We start from the raw sequence: 15,691 nt of genomic DNA on the forward strand, positions 1-15,691 counted from the left end.
GTTAGGGCATACCTAAGTATGCCCTAACAGGAAATATGATAGGACAGCCCTGGGGTCCTTCAATGGACCCTGGGCTGTCTGCCCATATATGGTATGTCACTCAATCGCGTCACAGGAATTCCTGTGATGCGATCCAAGGGGCACCCCCCCTTCTCACTTCCTCTTGAATGCTGCAGTCAGCTTTGATCGCAGCATTCAGGGGAATAGCAGTGGAGATGAGGTTTCTCTGATCTCCGCCGTTATAGAGCGCGGCCGCGTAATACAGTCATTGCCCCGCTCCTGACAGGAAGTGCGTGCGCGGTCAGCATGAGGTGATGCGGCCGGCGCTGCACTAATGAGCGGCGACGCTGGCACTGAAGACAGAATATGGGGGTGTTTTGCAGTGCGCCTGCCATATTCTGTTTTCAGTGCCGCCACTCATTAGTGCAGTGCCGGCCGCATCGCATCATCCTGACAGCGCGTACATGTCAGGACTAAGATTAATATTTTTCCCAAGATATGCCATTTCAGTGGCAAAAATTATGTGCCCAGCTTGTGCCACTGGAGACACACCCCAAAAATTGTTAAAAGGGTTCTCCCGGGTATGGCATATATGTGGAAGTAAACTGCTGTTTGGGCACGCTGTAGGGTTCAGAGGGGAGGGAGCGCCATTTGGCTTTTGGATTGCGAATTTTGCTTGGTAGTAGTTTTGTTTGAGTATTGCTGGTGTTTCCGTTTATAATGTGCTGGCATATGTAAGCTGGGCGGAGTATATTAGGGGCATAGTCAGGTGGTAGAATAATGGGGTAAAAAAACAATAAAATCATCCATAGATGTGTGTTACGCTGTGGAACAATCCTTTCTGCACAGGCCGGTGTCGCACTGATGAATGGCGTCCGCTCTTATCCCCTTTTTGGTCCACACTTTTGTAGTTTGGGGAATTTTGCTGGGGAAGTGTTGTCCCAATATAATACGGGCGCCCTCGCTTCCAGTGGATATGTTTGGGCCCTCCCCTTCCTGGTTCCCTAATTTTAGGGCCTTGATAAATCGCCTCTTGAAACAGAAGAAATGTTCCCCTCGGACCTGCACAACTGCATATGTTTGTAGAGAGATACGGTTTATGAAGTTTATGCTAATGATCATTTAGGTGCAAAGAGGGCGTTACCATTGCACCTAAATGCTCTTACTTCGCTCCCCAGTTCAACCCCCCTCCCTCTTACATTGATTGACAGGGGCCAGGCAGAATAATCACCGCACTCATGCCTGGGCCCCATACTATCTATAACGCTCGCGCGTCCCTGCTCTTTACTCGGCGCATGCGCAGTACGATCTTTCTGCTCGACGTTCTAAATCGGCATTACTGCGCATGCGCCGAATAAGGAGCAGGGACGCTGCGAAAGCGCAGTACTGCCGATTAGAACGTCGAGCAGAAAGATCGTACTGCGCATGCGATCAATCAATGTAAGAAGGGAGGGAGGGGGGTTGACCTGGGGAGCGACGTATGAGCATTTAGTTGCAATGGTAACGCCCTCGTTGCACCTAAATGCTCATTAGCATAAGCTTAATCAAACTTATTTCTCTACAAAGGAGGCAGTGAGCAGAAAATGAAAATAGCCGCTAGATACAGGTTAGTCTCCTCTACAATACCATGTAACTAGTTTAATATGGACATTCTGGTGACAGACCCCCTTTAACTCTCCATCTACGGGTTATAATGAAGGTATAGCATTTTCAATTTCCCTGTAGGCTGTGCCAGCGTGGAGTGAACACTGGCAAAACATTTTTTTAAATGGTTGGTTTCACCTTGCGATGATAGTGTCTAATGAAATTAAATATATTAAAGCAATCTATATGTCTTACCTTCTCGACTACGAGCCATGATTATCAGTTGACATATAACATTAACCATTTCTTGAAGCAAAGCAGGGCACTTCTTTAGAATAAACTGCTGATCTGAAAAGGACAAAAGCAACAAAGATTAGTAAAAATAAATACATACAAAATAAGGGAGGGACATTTTTTTTTTTTTACACCAACTTATTTCTACCTTCTTTTTGCGTCTCAGGAATCTGCATCCGTGACAAGTGGGCCAGTAAAAGGACTCTGGATTTTAAACTGTATGGACAGGTAAGCGGAGGCTCATTCTTCTTTAGATTGATGCCACCAATTTCTCTTATCAACTATATGATAAAAAGATAAAACCAAACACTTCCGTAGGTCAACCGGGAAATTTAAAGTTACAAGATTTATATGAACAAAAAAATAATATATAGATTACCTGAGGAATGAGTATATTATCTGCAGGCCTGCTTGTGGCATCTTTATTATATTGTGGGTCAAACTCTGAAGCACCAGCTAAGACCATAATTAGACCTAAAAGAATAGAGTCAACGGATAAACAGTCACTGTCGGACTAGAACATGTAAGCTCCTGTATACTTACAGCCAAACACTGATGGACATGAACGCTGCGGTTACTAAGGTTGTGAGACCTTCAGAATTTCGGCATAAATTTGATCTAAACAAATTCGTATCCTAATCTTAAAAATAGACCACTATAACCATATAAAAGAATGCACAAAATTAAATATTTTTTTCTTTATATCCATCTTTGAACACTTTCTGTGCCGATTAAAGGGGTTGCCAGTTTTACACAATTTCTATCGATATGCTGCATTAGTACATATGGATTTATTATGGGGAAGAACAAGGGTTATCTCTTCAGTTATATGGATAATTGAGGGTTTAACTGGTCATTTCATGAGAAGGTACGGTATGAATATGGGGTGCCATTTTCCTTTTCGAAATATCAAGGCACAAAGAACAAGGGAAGTCAAGAATATTTCTACTAATCTTCAGTCAATAAGATGACCGATTTTATATAAGGTACTGAGATACAAAGAGGTTTGCTTTGTGTGCCTAGCATATTCTGTTAATCATCATTTTAGTTTAGCGATATCCACCAATAGATTCTAAACGGCCAGGGGGAACGGACATGCATGTCCTCCATTACCAAGACGTCCAAGGAACCTTAATTATCATAGAATTAGCTCAATTTATCCTACTCCTTTCAATCTCCTAAATGGGTGCAAATGCCCCTAACGCCTTCACTTTATATGGGTCACTGTTTAAAGGGAGTTCGTCACGATCACAAACTCCTTTAAAGGAACAGTGTTACCACAAAAAAAAATTTAATATGTTAAAGATGTTAGTGCTTTATTAAAAACGTTTGGATTAATTTGTGTGTTTGTGTGTTACTTTTTCTTATTTTTACACTTTTTCTTCCTATTGGGGGCTGCCATTTTTTTTTCCATTTCTGTATGCGTCGATTAACAACACATACAGACATGGAATACGGCAGCCACAGTCCCACACAGTCCAATTTGAAATGCGCGCCGTCCGGCGCCATTTTCCTGTGGACAGGAAGTCGCGGCCGGACAGTAAGATTACTACTTCCGGTCGCGGCTTCCGGACTTGTGCACTTGGACCAGCGGCAGCAGATGGAGCGGACGGGCCGGAGGGAGCCGCGGCGGCAGGAGCAGGTAAGAGATTTCTATGTATGTTCGTGTTTACTACTGTATGTAAACCTACTACACTGTGTGTTAGCTCAAAAAATGGCGACACACAGTGTAGGAGGTTAGACCGTTCAAACCCCTCGTTTATCCCGGCACTAGCCAGGATAAAGGAGGGGGGGATGCTGAGAGCTCACTAGAGCGAGGGCTTTTTACCCAATTTTGCAGCATAAAGCAATGTGGTTGCTTTACCACATGCAATGCTGCAATTTTGGGAATGGCTCCATCTAGTGACCAGCAATGGGAAATATTATAAATTAGAATCCAATTTATAATATTTCCTGACTCGTGAAAAAAAAAAAAAAAAAAATTAGAACAATGTTTAATCACCTACACACTAATTGTTTAACAAAAAAAAAAAAAAAATCATGTTTTGCTGGCAACACATTCCCTTTAAGTAAGGTCTCATGCACACTACCGTAAAGGTGGCATGGTCCGTGATTACAGCACGGACGTCCCGAGGAGTGTCATCCGCGGGGCGTCCGCAATCACGGACCGAACAAACACAATGCATTGGAGTTTAATGAGCCTCGGAAGCATACACGGGCGGTAAAATTACATGTCCTATTTTTTTTGCTGTCTGGCTTCGGGCAATGCACGAACGGTCAGCTGGTGGAACATGTCAGCTGGTGCAACAGCACACGGAAGTCCTGCACACGCTGTACGTTTAATTACGGGTGTCTCTTGTCCTACAAGTGACCGCATCCATGGCACCTTAACAATAAAACTCCTTCTTATATGCCCTATTAGATCCCCTGCTCAGAACACATCGTAGTTAGTCAGAATGGCTCCTGTTCTGGCAGACTGAATCAGACTATATATTACATGATCGTAGCAAAATAAGTGGTGTTACGGAGCTTCCAGTGATGACAGCTGATCTCTAGAGTAAGGGTATGCTCACACGAGGGCATTACGTCCGTAATTGACGGACGTATTTCGGCCGCAAGTCCCGGACCGAACTCAGTGCAGGGAGCCGGGCTCCTAGCATCATAGTTATGTACGACGCTAGGAGTCCCTGCCTCGCTGCCGGACAACTGTCCCGTACTGAAAACATGATGACGTAATGACCTCATGTGAACATACCCTTACAATCACAGGGCTGGCTTCAGTGGGTTGCTCCAGACATCACAACCCCATTAGTGTTAGGGTATGTTCACACAGGCAATTTTCAGCTGTTTTTCAGGCCGTAAACGCCCCAAAAAAGGGCTAAAAATGTGGGGGCTGAACGCCTACAAACATCTGCCAATTGTTTTCAATGGAAAAACGGCCGTGTAAAAAGTGCACGTCACTTCTTGAGCCGTTTTTCTTTGACTCAATAGAAAAACAGCTCCAAAAACAGCTGTAAAAAACGGCTCAAAAAACACAAGTTGCTTAAAAAAACGGCTGAAAATCAGTGGCTGTTTTCCCTTGAAAACGGCTCCATATTTTCAGCCTTTTTTGTAAAGCGTGTGAACATACTCTTAGATTCACACCTCAACTGATTTAAACGGTTTGATAAAAACCAATGTCAACATGACACTTTTTTTTTTACGTTTCCATAAGTTTTTTTACAACCTAATGGGAAAAATGGGGTCCCACAAACCCCCGATTGCAAAGTGGCATAAACTTAAATGGACAGCGCTGTGCGCCAGTCGCTTAGATTTGGTGATCAATGATTGCGAAACCCTAGTTTTACCTGTAAAATTAGAATCTTACAGGTGGGACCCGCACCGATCAGTCATTTATGGCATTTCCTGTGGACACCTCTCTACGAGCTAGTTCACATGGCAGATTTTGCGTGGCGGGTCCTGACGCAAAATCTGCCGCGGAACTAATCCTGAAGTGGGCAGGAAGACTCTTCCCTACCATTGAATTCAATGGGCGGTTCGGGCGGAATCAACCCAAAGATCGAGCAGGATGCTTCTTTTTCCTGCTAGCTGAAAAAAAGAAAAACGCTAGCGGGAAATGAATGGGAGGCGGAATTTTGCTGCGGAATCTGGCGCAAAACTTCCTCTGTGTGAACATACCCTAAGAGATTTCAGTGACTGGAAATCTAATACGACATGTTAAACAAAGTACACCAGTGATTTGCATGGTCCTTTGTAAAAAATTTCAGTGGCTTTATAGTTTATGAAAATAGATGGAGATTTGAAATATACTCACGTTTCATATCCATGTTCCGTGTCTTATATACAAAATATGTGTAGATCTGAGTAGTGCGAATAAGGATCTGATCTCCACTATATCTGATTGATTTATACCACCAAGAACCCTAAAACAACAGTTTCAAAAGGTATGAAATATATTTATAAGGGCAGGCATGCACTATATTAGCGTATTGTCTATTGTACCTCACTGGAAAGGATTCTAAAACATACAACAAAATTACTGAAGACATTTTTTGATAAATTTTAAATTATTACGGGATATTCAGGGATTAAAAACCACAACAATACTGGATGTAGATGGATGATAATCCAACTAAAACCAAAATTTACACTTCAGGCCTCTTATCAAAACATTCCAACAATAAACTGGCTTTGTTGCTAATAGCAACCAATCACAGTGGAGCTCTCATTTTTCCAGAGCAGTTTAAGAAATGAAAGCTGAGCTCTGATTGGTCTCTATGGGCAACAAGGAGAGTTTCTCTGTTAGACAGTTTTGATAAATGAGGCCCTGTGCCTGATGCTGTCTTTGCACTTGTTGGTAGTCAAAACTGGGAATGGATACAAAAAGAAGCATAGAGATTAAGCTTTCGGCACCAAAAGTCTGCAACTAAGTACAATACATGAGACAGGGGTTTTAAAAACAACATTCACACAACGGCTGCTATTTCAGGTCATGTAACACATGTAGAACATTCAAATACTGCCGCAGATTCGCAGTGGAAAAATTTTGCCACATGTGAACAAACCCTAAAACTTTTCTGCTAATACTATAAGAAAAAAAAAAAAAGACAAAATAAAACCAGCATGTGTGAACTGGCGTAATATAAAATAGCACAATATAAGCCACTACAATATCCTGAATAATAAATAATTTAATGTAAAAATTATTAAAATTAAGGACCTATAATATGACAATCGCTTAAAAGTGGTATTCCGACCAATGACTAAATCCGCACGTAATACGCATCGTTTGCATTTCTTTTTTATTCATTTAACTTTTTTTTTTTATTTGTTTTTTTAAATCTGATAGGGGGATTTTTAATTTAGATTTTTTTTAATCTAATTGCCAGTACATCATCCTGTGTAACAGGAACTATGGTCCTCGATCCCCCTTTAGTCTCTCCCTTTGAATGATCAGCATTTAAAAGGGTTAAATGGCAGAGACCAGTTTTTCCTCAGATCTCCGCCATTAGGCTGAATGCACACGTTGCTTATTTTTTGTGGTGGAAAATATGTAGCAAAACTGCAAAAAATGCGCAGCAAAAAAATGCACCCGAAGGTGAATACGCAACGTGTGCGTTCAGCCTCAGAGTAGCTGCGACTTTATATTACATTAATACTGGTCGTGGGGACTACAACTTCAAATTGTTCTTTATTTAGCTGCGACAATGACTGGGGAATAGAAATGCATGTTCAAAGTAATAGGAGCACCATTTGGACACTGCTCTGTGATATTATAATGTAAAAAGATGTAAAAATAAATTGGGACTTTTTAGTTTTTAAGAAAATGAATTCAAAAGACCAACTGTCTTTTTGTCAGCATGTTCTATTCACTCCTTCCAGACATCCACCTTATAGATATGGCGCACGTCGGGTGCGGGGGAAGAGTATGGCGAGGGTTCACGGGCTGAGCCCGCTCCATAGAACGAGCGTGTCGGCTGTACCTTATAGCCAACACTTCAGGGTAACGAACAGGACCCTGCTAGTTTAACTCGTTAAATGCCGCGGTCAATAGCAACTGCAGCAGTTAGATTACTAGAAACAGGGGGGGTGGCCCCATGTAATGTTGCAACGCCCCCCACGACGCAATCGTAGGGTGAAATTGGTTGGCATGGCAGCCTGATGAAGGCCCCCAGGTCTGCCGTCTTTGCACTCCTATGAAGCCGGCAGAACTATTATAATATATCATTATTTAGTCTGCATGGTGAACGCCGTAATATATATTTTTTAAAACGCCAGAATCGCTGTATTTTGGTCACTTCACGTAGCATACCATATACACGTCTGACGTGCTGCTGCTGGCTCCAAGTGTAATATTAATTGAATCGAACGACTGATATGAAGATGCATTTAATGACCGTTTTGAAGAGGTGCAAGGACTTCCTTTACCCTAGTGAGGGTGTTTGTTTGAATTAGGGTATGTTCACACACACTATTTACGGATGTAATTCGGGCGTTTTAGCGTCGGCAAACATCTGCCCATTCATTTGAATGGGTCTTACGATGTTCTGTGCAGACGGTCATTTTTTTACGCCCCGCTGTCAAAAGGCAGGGTGTAAAAAAGACGCCCGCGTCAAAGAAGTGCCTGTCACTTCTTCAGACGTAATTGGAGCCGTTTTCCATGGAAAACCAGCTCCATTTAACGTCCGTAATGGACACAGCAAAAAGCGCCTGCACATGCCATTACGGCTGAAATTACGGTGCTGTTTTCTCCTGAAAACAGCCTCGTAATTTCAGCCGTTACGGACGCTGCCGTGTGAACATACCCTTTGAGTGAAACCTCAGGTTTGGTCTTATGGAGAAAAGACCATCCATGATCTAGACCAGATTTTTCTGTGATGGATTTTCAATTTCCTTACGTCCTTTGTATATTGAGGTCCATATTTCACTGCAAAGTATAAAGTCTTGAAAGGGACTTCTGTGGGTAGACTGATGGTGACTTACGATCTGTCTGCATTTTCCAATATAACATTTCTTAACCCCTTCCCGACATTTGACGTATCCATACGCCAAAGTCGGGTAGGGGGAAGTGTGAACCCGCTTCATACGATGCCGGTGTCGGCTGTTTGTTACAGCTGACACTTTAGAGTAACGAGCAGCATCACGCTCTAACGCGATCCCGCTCGTGTAACTCGCTAAATGCGGTGGTCAATAGCGACCGCAGCATTTAAATAGTTAGAAAGAGGGGGGTCACCCCCCTCTAACAGCTCATAGCGCCGCCCCCAACGCATTTGCGTGGGGGCGATGGTTGCTATGGCTGCCTGGGGGCCTAATGAAGTCCCCCAGGCAGCCAACTTTGTGCACCTATTAAGCCCTGCCTCTGAATCACGATATACTGCAATACATTAGTATTGCAGTATATCGTGCAAGCGATCTAACGATCGCTGGTTAAAGTCCCCTAGGGGGACTAATAAACAAAGTAAAAAACTAAAGTTGTTTTTTTGTGTAAAAAAAATAAACAAATATATATTAAAAGTTCAAAAAAACCCTCCTTTTCCCATTTTCCCCCTAGAGCATAGTAAAAAAAATAAACATAATTGGTATCACCGCGTTCGTAAAAGTCTGAACTATTACAATATATCATTTAAACCGCACGGTGAACGCCGTAAAAAAAAATAAAAAATAGTAAAAACGCCAGAATCTCTATTTTTTGTTCACCTAATCTCCCACAAAAAATGAAATAAAAAGTGATCAAACCGTCGCATGTACACCAAAATGATATTATTAAAAACTGCAGCTTATCCCGCAAAAAATAAGCCCTCATACCACTTAATCAACGAAAAAATAAAAATGTTTTGGCCCTCGGAATTTGGCAACACAAAATAAATTCTTTTTTACACTTCGGTTTTTACTTGTAAAAGTAGTAAAATATAGAAAAAACTATATACATTTGGTATCGGCGTAATCGTATTGACCCAAAGAATAAAGTTAACATGTTGTTTTAATTGCACAGTGAATTACATAAAAACGGTGTGCAAAAAACCATGGAGGAATCGCTGTTTTTTTTTTTCATTTTTTACCCCACAAATAATTTTTTGCCCGTTTCCTACATTGTGCTACGAAAAACTGCAACTTGTCCCGCAAAAAAGCCCTCATGACGTTATGGCTTTTGGAAGGTGGGGAGGAAAAAACGAAAATGAAAATCTGAAAAAGGGCTGCAGCGGGAAGGGGTTAATGAGTCTTGGCCTGTGTGCCTTGATCTACTCATGCAATATTTGTAGGTATATAAAAAGACGTGCACAAAGTATTTAGAGTCCTTCCCTACACAGGGAACTTCATTATATGATCCGTAGTGCGGATATAAATTTTGCATGTGGACACAAAAATCTAAATTTCCTGCTCAAACATGAGAAAGTTCCTGCCTGCAACAGGTGTCATTTTGATAACATGTTCTCCAACATTGACTTATTTTAAAGGGGTTGTCCAGTCATAAGAAATTGATGGCCTATATTCATCATAGGCCATCAATATCTGATCTCTGGGTGTCCGACTCACGGCACCCCCACCGATCAGCTGTTTTGAAGGGACCGCGGCGCTCGTACGAGCACGGCTTCCCCTTCATTCCTTATCTGCTCCTATTCTGAATCACCGAAACACTTGTAGCGGCGTTTCACAGTATTACAACCTGTGCATGGGAGAAGGCTGTGATACGGTGAACCACCGCTACAAGTGTGTCGGCGATTCACAGTATGAGCGACGCGGCCCCTATAAAACGGCTGATCGGCAAGAAAAAACAACATTCAAAATGTCAAACTTTATGCCAGGAAAGTGATTCAGGGCATCATTAATTTCCATTACTTATAGTTTTCAGGAGATTACCAGATGCATTTATAACTATGAGGAACTTACCACAACAACTGGAAGGATGACCATGAAGGCTAGTCCATAAACCAGCAACACCTAAAACAAGATATATAACGGTAAGTCACATAGACCAGATACACTACAGAATTCAAAAGAAAATTATTTACACACAACCATGCCTAGGACAGGGATTGCAGGGAAGTGCATGGCATAGAGATTCTGTCTGGTGTTCTTTGCATGACTACATCATCCATCGCCCCATCAGACCACACATTAGGCAAAACAGTCTATGAGAATCGGCCAGTGTGTTCCTTTAAATGCTCAGCACTTTTATGAAACCCATTCTTTCATCACTAACTCACCAGCATAGAATTTTTCTGGTCCACGATCCATGCTGGCAATGCAATGCCAAAATGTGTAGCTTTAAAGAGAAGAATGAGGAAAGTCACTGGAGTGCTCATGGTTTGTATATACAATTTGTATATAATAAGTAATATTAACATACACAAACAGTCTTGTAATGTAGTAAACTCAATCAAAAAACATGCAACTTCACTAAAACCGATAATCACTGCTTACCCTGTGGTCCATCTGGATTTCCATATTCTTCCCAATTTCTCCTGGATTCATCATCTGTTAAACTACAAATGTAAATATGTTAAATTACCAATAAGCAGCAACAAATTAGAAAAAAAGGAATCTCTTAACACACAGTAGATGAGATTTGCAAAACTAGTAACAAGAGAAAAGTGGAGCAGTTGCCCATAGCAACTAATACGTTTATAGCTTTCATTTTCCTCTGAGAAATGAGAGCTGGAATCTGACTGGTTGCTATGAGCATCTGCTACACTTTTTCCCTGGTACTATTTTGGATAAATCTTTCCCAATATGTCAAAATTAATCTGGGGATTGTGACTGGAAGCGCATCCTCACAGCACCCTATATGGATGTGTCTTATATTTGTAGATCACATAAATCTCCATAAAACAGCTTTTATATTAAATCAATTCCATTCTTAACCTCAGTTTGTTAATAACAATTTCTGCATAAAACACTGCTATGAATATTACTTTTGAGATGGTCTGTACTGTATTTCACTGGTCAGAGCAGCAGTTTGCGTTCCAGAGTTGTTCTTCCTTTCAACTAGAGGTAACCATTTTAAATTTGAGAAAGGTAGAAGTTAATGTGAGTTCAGGAAACAGCGTAGCACTGCGAGCTAAGCTGTTTCCGTAGCGATCGAGTTCTAGAAATAGCATAGCTCGCCGTGCTACACTGTTTCAGTAGTTCCCATTCACTTCTATGGGAATTTCAGAAACAGTGTAGCTCAGCGAGCAGTTGGCTGTTTCCGTAACTCCCGACCACCTAACCAGGAAGCGGCCGGAAGGCAGCAGAGCAAGCTAGAACAGGGTTTAGGGGGCCCCGTTCTAGAGATATGTGCGGGTCCAAGAGGTGGGACCCGCAGCTATCGGACTTTTATGGATTATCCTATGGATATGCCACAAATGTCCAAGATGGGAAAACACCTTTAACGTTTCAGTCAAAAAAAAAAACATTGATTTCAATGGGTTTAATTTTTGTAACAGTTGCACTCAGTTAGGCTCTGTTCCATCAGGTTTCCATTTTTTGTTGACAGAAGAAATAACGTAGTCTGCTGCGCTATTGTTTCCGTCAAAAATGATGGAAATGAGCTTTCTGTTTTTGGTTTTTTTAACATTGAAGTCAATGGATGACGGATACAAACGGATATGCCATCTGTTTGTATCAGTTATGCATTACATTTAACGGATCCGGGTTTTTTTTCTGCACGTGCGCAGACTAAAAATGAAAGCAAGAAAGATGCAAAGATAAAAATGGATCAGTTAAAAAGGAATATAACCGATGACAAACTGACACAAACAGAAAGAAAAATGTCAGGTTTTTTTAGAGATCCGGTAGACTGATCCGTTAAAAACAAACATTTTACCTTCCGTTGCATTCAGTCTGGCATCAGTCAGTCTGTCCATTTTTTTTATTTTATTTCAAAGGATCCGCTACAATGGATGCCACAACGCAGATGTGAACGAAGGCCAACACATTAAGTTCAAAATGACAAATCAGAATTATAAATATTTTTCTTTTAATATATTTGACTGGAGATTTAATTAACATCTATCCAGAAGTTAAAGGGGCATTCACAACAGAAACACTTGCGGCATATACCGCTGATCTGCCATGAACGTCAGATAGAAGCGGGGCCTGGGCTTGGCTGTTTCTGCAACTCCTATCGGAATGATTGGAGAGAGCCGAGCACATTATCAGTCACCACTCCATTCTTTCTCTGCCTGGACGCAGCAACTGCCTCACAAGGCAGGCCAGGTGTCAGGGACTTTTGTTCTGGAGATAGGGGTGGGTCCCAGAGCTGGGACACATCTATCAAACATTTATCATTGATCCTGTGCAAATACCACAAATGTTTCAGTTGGGAATACCTCTTTAAACTTTATCAGGAGGTTATAAACTAAGTCGCCAGGTCTGATGGCATAACAGCCATTTGACAGCCTGATTCCTGTAGCGGATACAAGGACCACAAATAAGGAGTTAAAAGAAGTCATGTAAAGTACTTACGCTTCATACGCCTTTGCTATTTTCATAAAAATAGCATCATCTCCTCCTTTATCAGGGTGGTATTTCAGAGAAAGCAGGCGGTATTGTTTCTTAATTTCTGAGACAGTGGCACCCTTTGAACAAAATGTGTTGCAAATTAAGAAGTCAGTGACATCTACTGTGATGGAGAGGATCTACTTGAATCTACTTAGAGGCTGTGTCACCAGATTTTGTAACCCCTATCTCCTATTGCAGCAGATCGGCGCTGCAATGTAGATAAGAGTAACGTTTTTTTTGTTTTTTTTTAAACTAGCATTTTTGGCCAAGTTATGACCATTTTTATATTTATGCAAATGAGGCTTTCTAAAGTACAACTGGGCGTGTATTGTGTTCGTTACATCGGGGCGTGTTTACTACTTTTACTAGCTGGCCGTTCTGACGAGAAGTATCATCCACTTCTCTTCAGAACGCCCAGCTTCTGGCAGTGCAGACACAGCGTGTTCTCGAGAGATCACGCTGTGTCGTCACTCACAGGTCCTGCATCGTGTCGGCACCAGAGGCTACAGTTGATTCTGCAGCAGCATCAGCGTTTGCAGTTAAGTAGCTACATCGACTTACCTGCAAACGCTGATGCTGCTGCAGAATCAACTGTAGCCTCTGGTGCCGATGTGTCCTCGCTCGTCCGACACGATGCAGGACCTGGGGCAGGAAGTGGGTGACGTCACAGCGTGATCTCTGGAGAACACACTGTATGTCTGCACTGCCAGAAGCTGGGCGTTGTGGAGAGAAGTGGATGATACTTCTATACACAACGCCCAGCTAGTAAAAGAAGTAAAAACGCCCCGATGTAACGCACATAATACACGCCCAGATGTAACGAACATAATACACGCCCAGTTGGACTTTAGAAAGCCTCATTTACATAAATATAAAAATGGTCATAACTTGGCCAAAAATGCTGGTTTTTAAAAAAATAAAAACGTTACTGTAATCTACATTGCAGCGCCTATCTGCTGCAATAGGAGATAGGGGTTGCAAAATCTGGTGACAGAGCCTCTTTAACATCACTATGTAAACATCAGCTTTTCAAAAAAGACTTTGCGAGATTGTCCATTAATGTTATTCTGCTGCTTCCCCACATTTCAGCTCCACTCTTATTTTCATTCAGCAAATGTTTTGCTAAACTTAAAAATTTTTCTCTTCTAATACAAGATATATAAGCGACTTTGTGATATATCTTATTACGGGAAAATGCCTTTTCCTTCACTTATCAGACTCCTAAAATTAGGTTAGCATAAACTATATTAGGATACTGCTAGTTCAAAACGGAAGTTCTGGTGACAGACACCCTTTAAGTTTTATGCCTGAATATAGAAGCTTGAAGTGATGCCGACATCCATTGGCTCTTTTCCGTATCAACTTGCTAATGTCCAGAAAATGTTAGAATTTGATAAGGGTGCTAAAAAGGACTCCATGGTATGCTTGTAAGTCATACCTAAGTGGTTTTATTTTCATTGAATGTATTACTAATTAAGATTTTACTTACCGGATCTAAACCTAGAACTTCATATGGATTATATTCTTGGTATTCTTTATCGGTTTTGGAAACTTTGTAGGCAAGAAATATAAACAATGTCCACCCAAGCAGCAACACTACTTTCCTGTGTAAATATACATGGAAAATGTATAAAACAAAATATTTATGTTTGGCAAAAGTCCAATAGCTGCAATTGTTCACTTTTAGCTCCCATTTCGTACCAATGAAGAAACATAGACCAAATCTGTAGAAGGTGAGGTCCAAAGAAGTACCAAAATAGACCATGATGCCCCCTCGCAGGGTTTATCAACCTTCAGCTCTCCAGCTGTTGAGAAACGATAACTCCCAGCATGTCAATGCTGGGAATTGTAGTTTCACAAAAGCTGGAGTGCCAAAGGTTGCTGACCTCTGCTCTATAGTATATTTAAAAGCTCTGACAGTTTCCAATGCAAAAGTGGTCAACAGACAAATACTGCTCAACATAAATTTTTTCTTGCTTTGTCATAAGTGGTCTTAAAGCTGTTTTCCAGGAGTCAAACATTCCTTAATTGCCTATCCTTAGGAAAGGCCATCGGTGCTTTATTGGTGAGGGTGAGGGATTAGCAGAGAAAAGGTAACAGAGCTATTTAGGGTTTCCGATCACCGATCACACATTGATGGGCCTTACCCTAAGAATAGGCCATAGATGTTTGACTTCCTGAAAACTCCTTTAAGAAGCATACAAGCATATAGAGAGGCCTGCTGTCAACTACACACACGCAGACTAAAAATTTGAAATAAAGAATCGTTGAACAGTCTGATATTACCTGTTTTCAACGGCATAAAGCGAATAACAGAGTGCACATTAAAAAAAATAAAAGTCTATAACCCCATCTTTTCTGGTGTGTGAAGCACAGGCTCACATTGGCGCTGTAATTATGGAGAAACCCTTGCAGACATCAGGTCCCTTGATACCCATTACTCAACCACTACTTAGAACATACTGAAAATCTGTTAATCAAGTGCATTCATTTATGGCCACTGTTTTCCTGACTCTGATATACATATACAAGGTCTACTTGGTCTATGAAGGGTTTTAAGAACACAACAGACACTTTAATACTAGCGCATTCTAGAGTTCATTTGGCAAGAGGAGGAATCGACTACTTGCATTATGAATGTTCCTACATTAATAGGCTTTCAGACATGTCAAGCTGACGAGAGTCTGGCAGCTGGGACTTTCATAAATCTTGAAAATGACAAATTTCCATTTTTACGTGCAGAGGTGACCCCATTAATATGCTACACCAACAAAGCTTTCACTATGGCAAATATCTCAAAGTGAAAACACTTCCCAATCTTAAACCATTT

The 15,691-nt window shown here is 41.3% G+C and overlaps 1 protein-coding gene across 2 annotated transcripts in view; it reads right to left on the minus strand.

Moving 5' to 3' along the window:
* SEC63 (SEC63 protein translocation regulator) overlaps positions 1-15,691 on the minus strand; it is a 53,751-nt gene that overhangs the window by 27,626 nt on the left and 10,434 nt on the right. For both annotated transcript variants that reach the window (XM_075862242.1, XM_075862243.1), the window contains exons 3-11: positions 14,351-14,465; positions 12,826-12,938; positions 10,801-10,862; positions 10,584-10,642; positions 10,267-10,317; positions 5,693-5,801; positions 2,258-2,352; positions 2,027-2,159; positions 1,840-1,932 (exon numbers count right to left, since the gene is read on the minus strand). In XM_075862242.1, coding sequence (XP_075718357.1) covers positions 1,840-1,932; positions 2,027-2,159; positions 2,258-2,352; positions 5,693-5,801; positions 10,267-10,317; positions 10,584-10,642; positions 10,801-10,862; positions 12,826-12,938; positions 14,351-14,465 — 830 coding nt within the window. The remainder of the gene's footprint in view (positions 1-1,839; positions 1,933-2,026; positions 2,160-2,257; positions 2,353-5,692; positions 5,802-10,266; positions 10,318-10,583; positions 10,643-10,800; positions 10,863-12,825; positions 12,939-14,350; positions 14,466-15,691) is intronic.

The sequence above is a fragment of the Rhinoderma darwinii genome, chromosome 4 (genome assembly GCF_050947455.1).
Source record: "Rhinoderma darwinii isolate aRhiDar2 chromosome 4, aRhiDar2.hap1, whole genome shotgun sequence".
Taxonomy (NCBI): domain Eukaryota; kingdom Metazoa; phylum Chordata; class Amphibia; order Anura; family Rhinodermatidae; genus Rhinoderma; species Rhinoderma darwinii.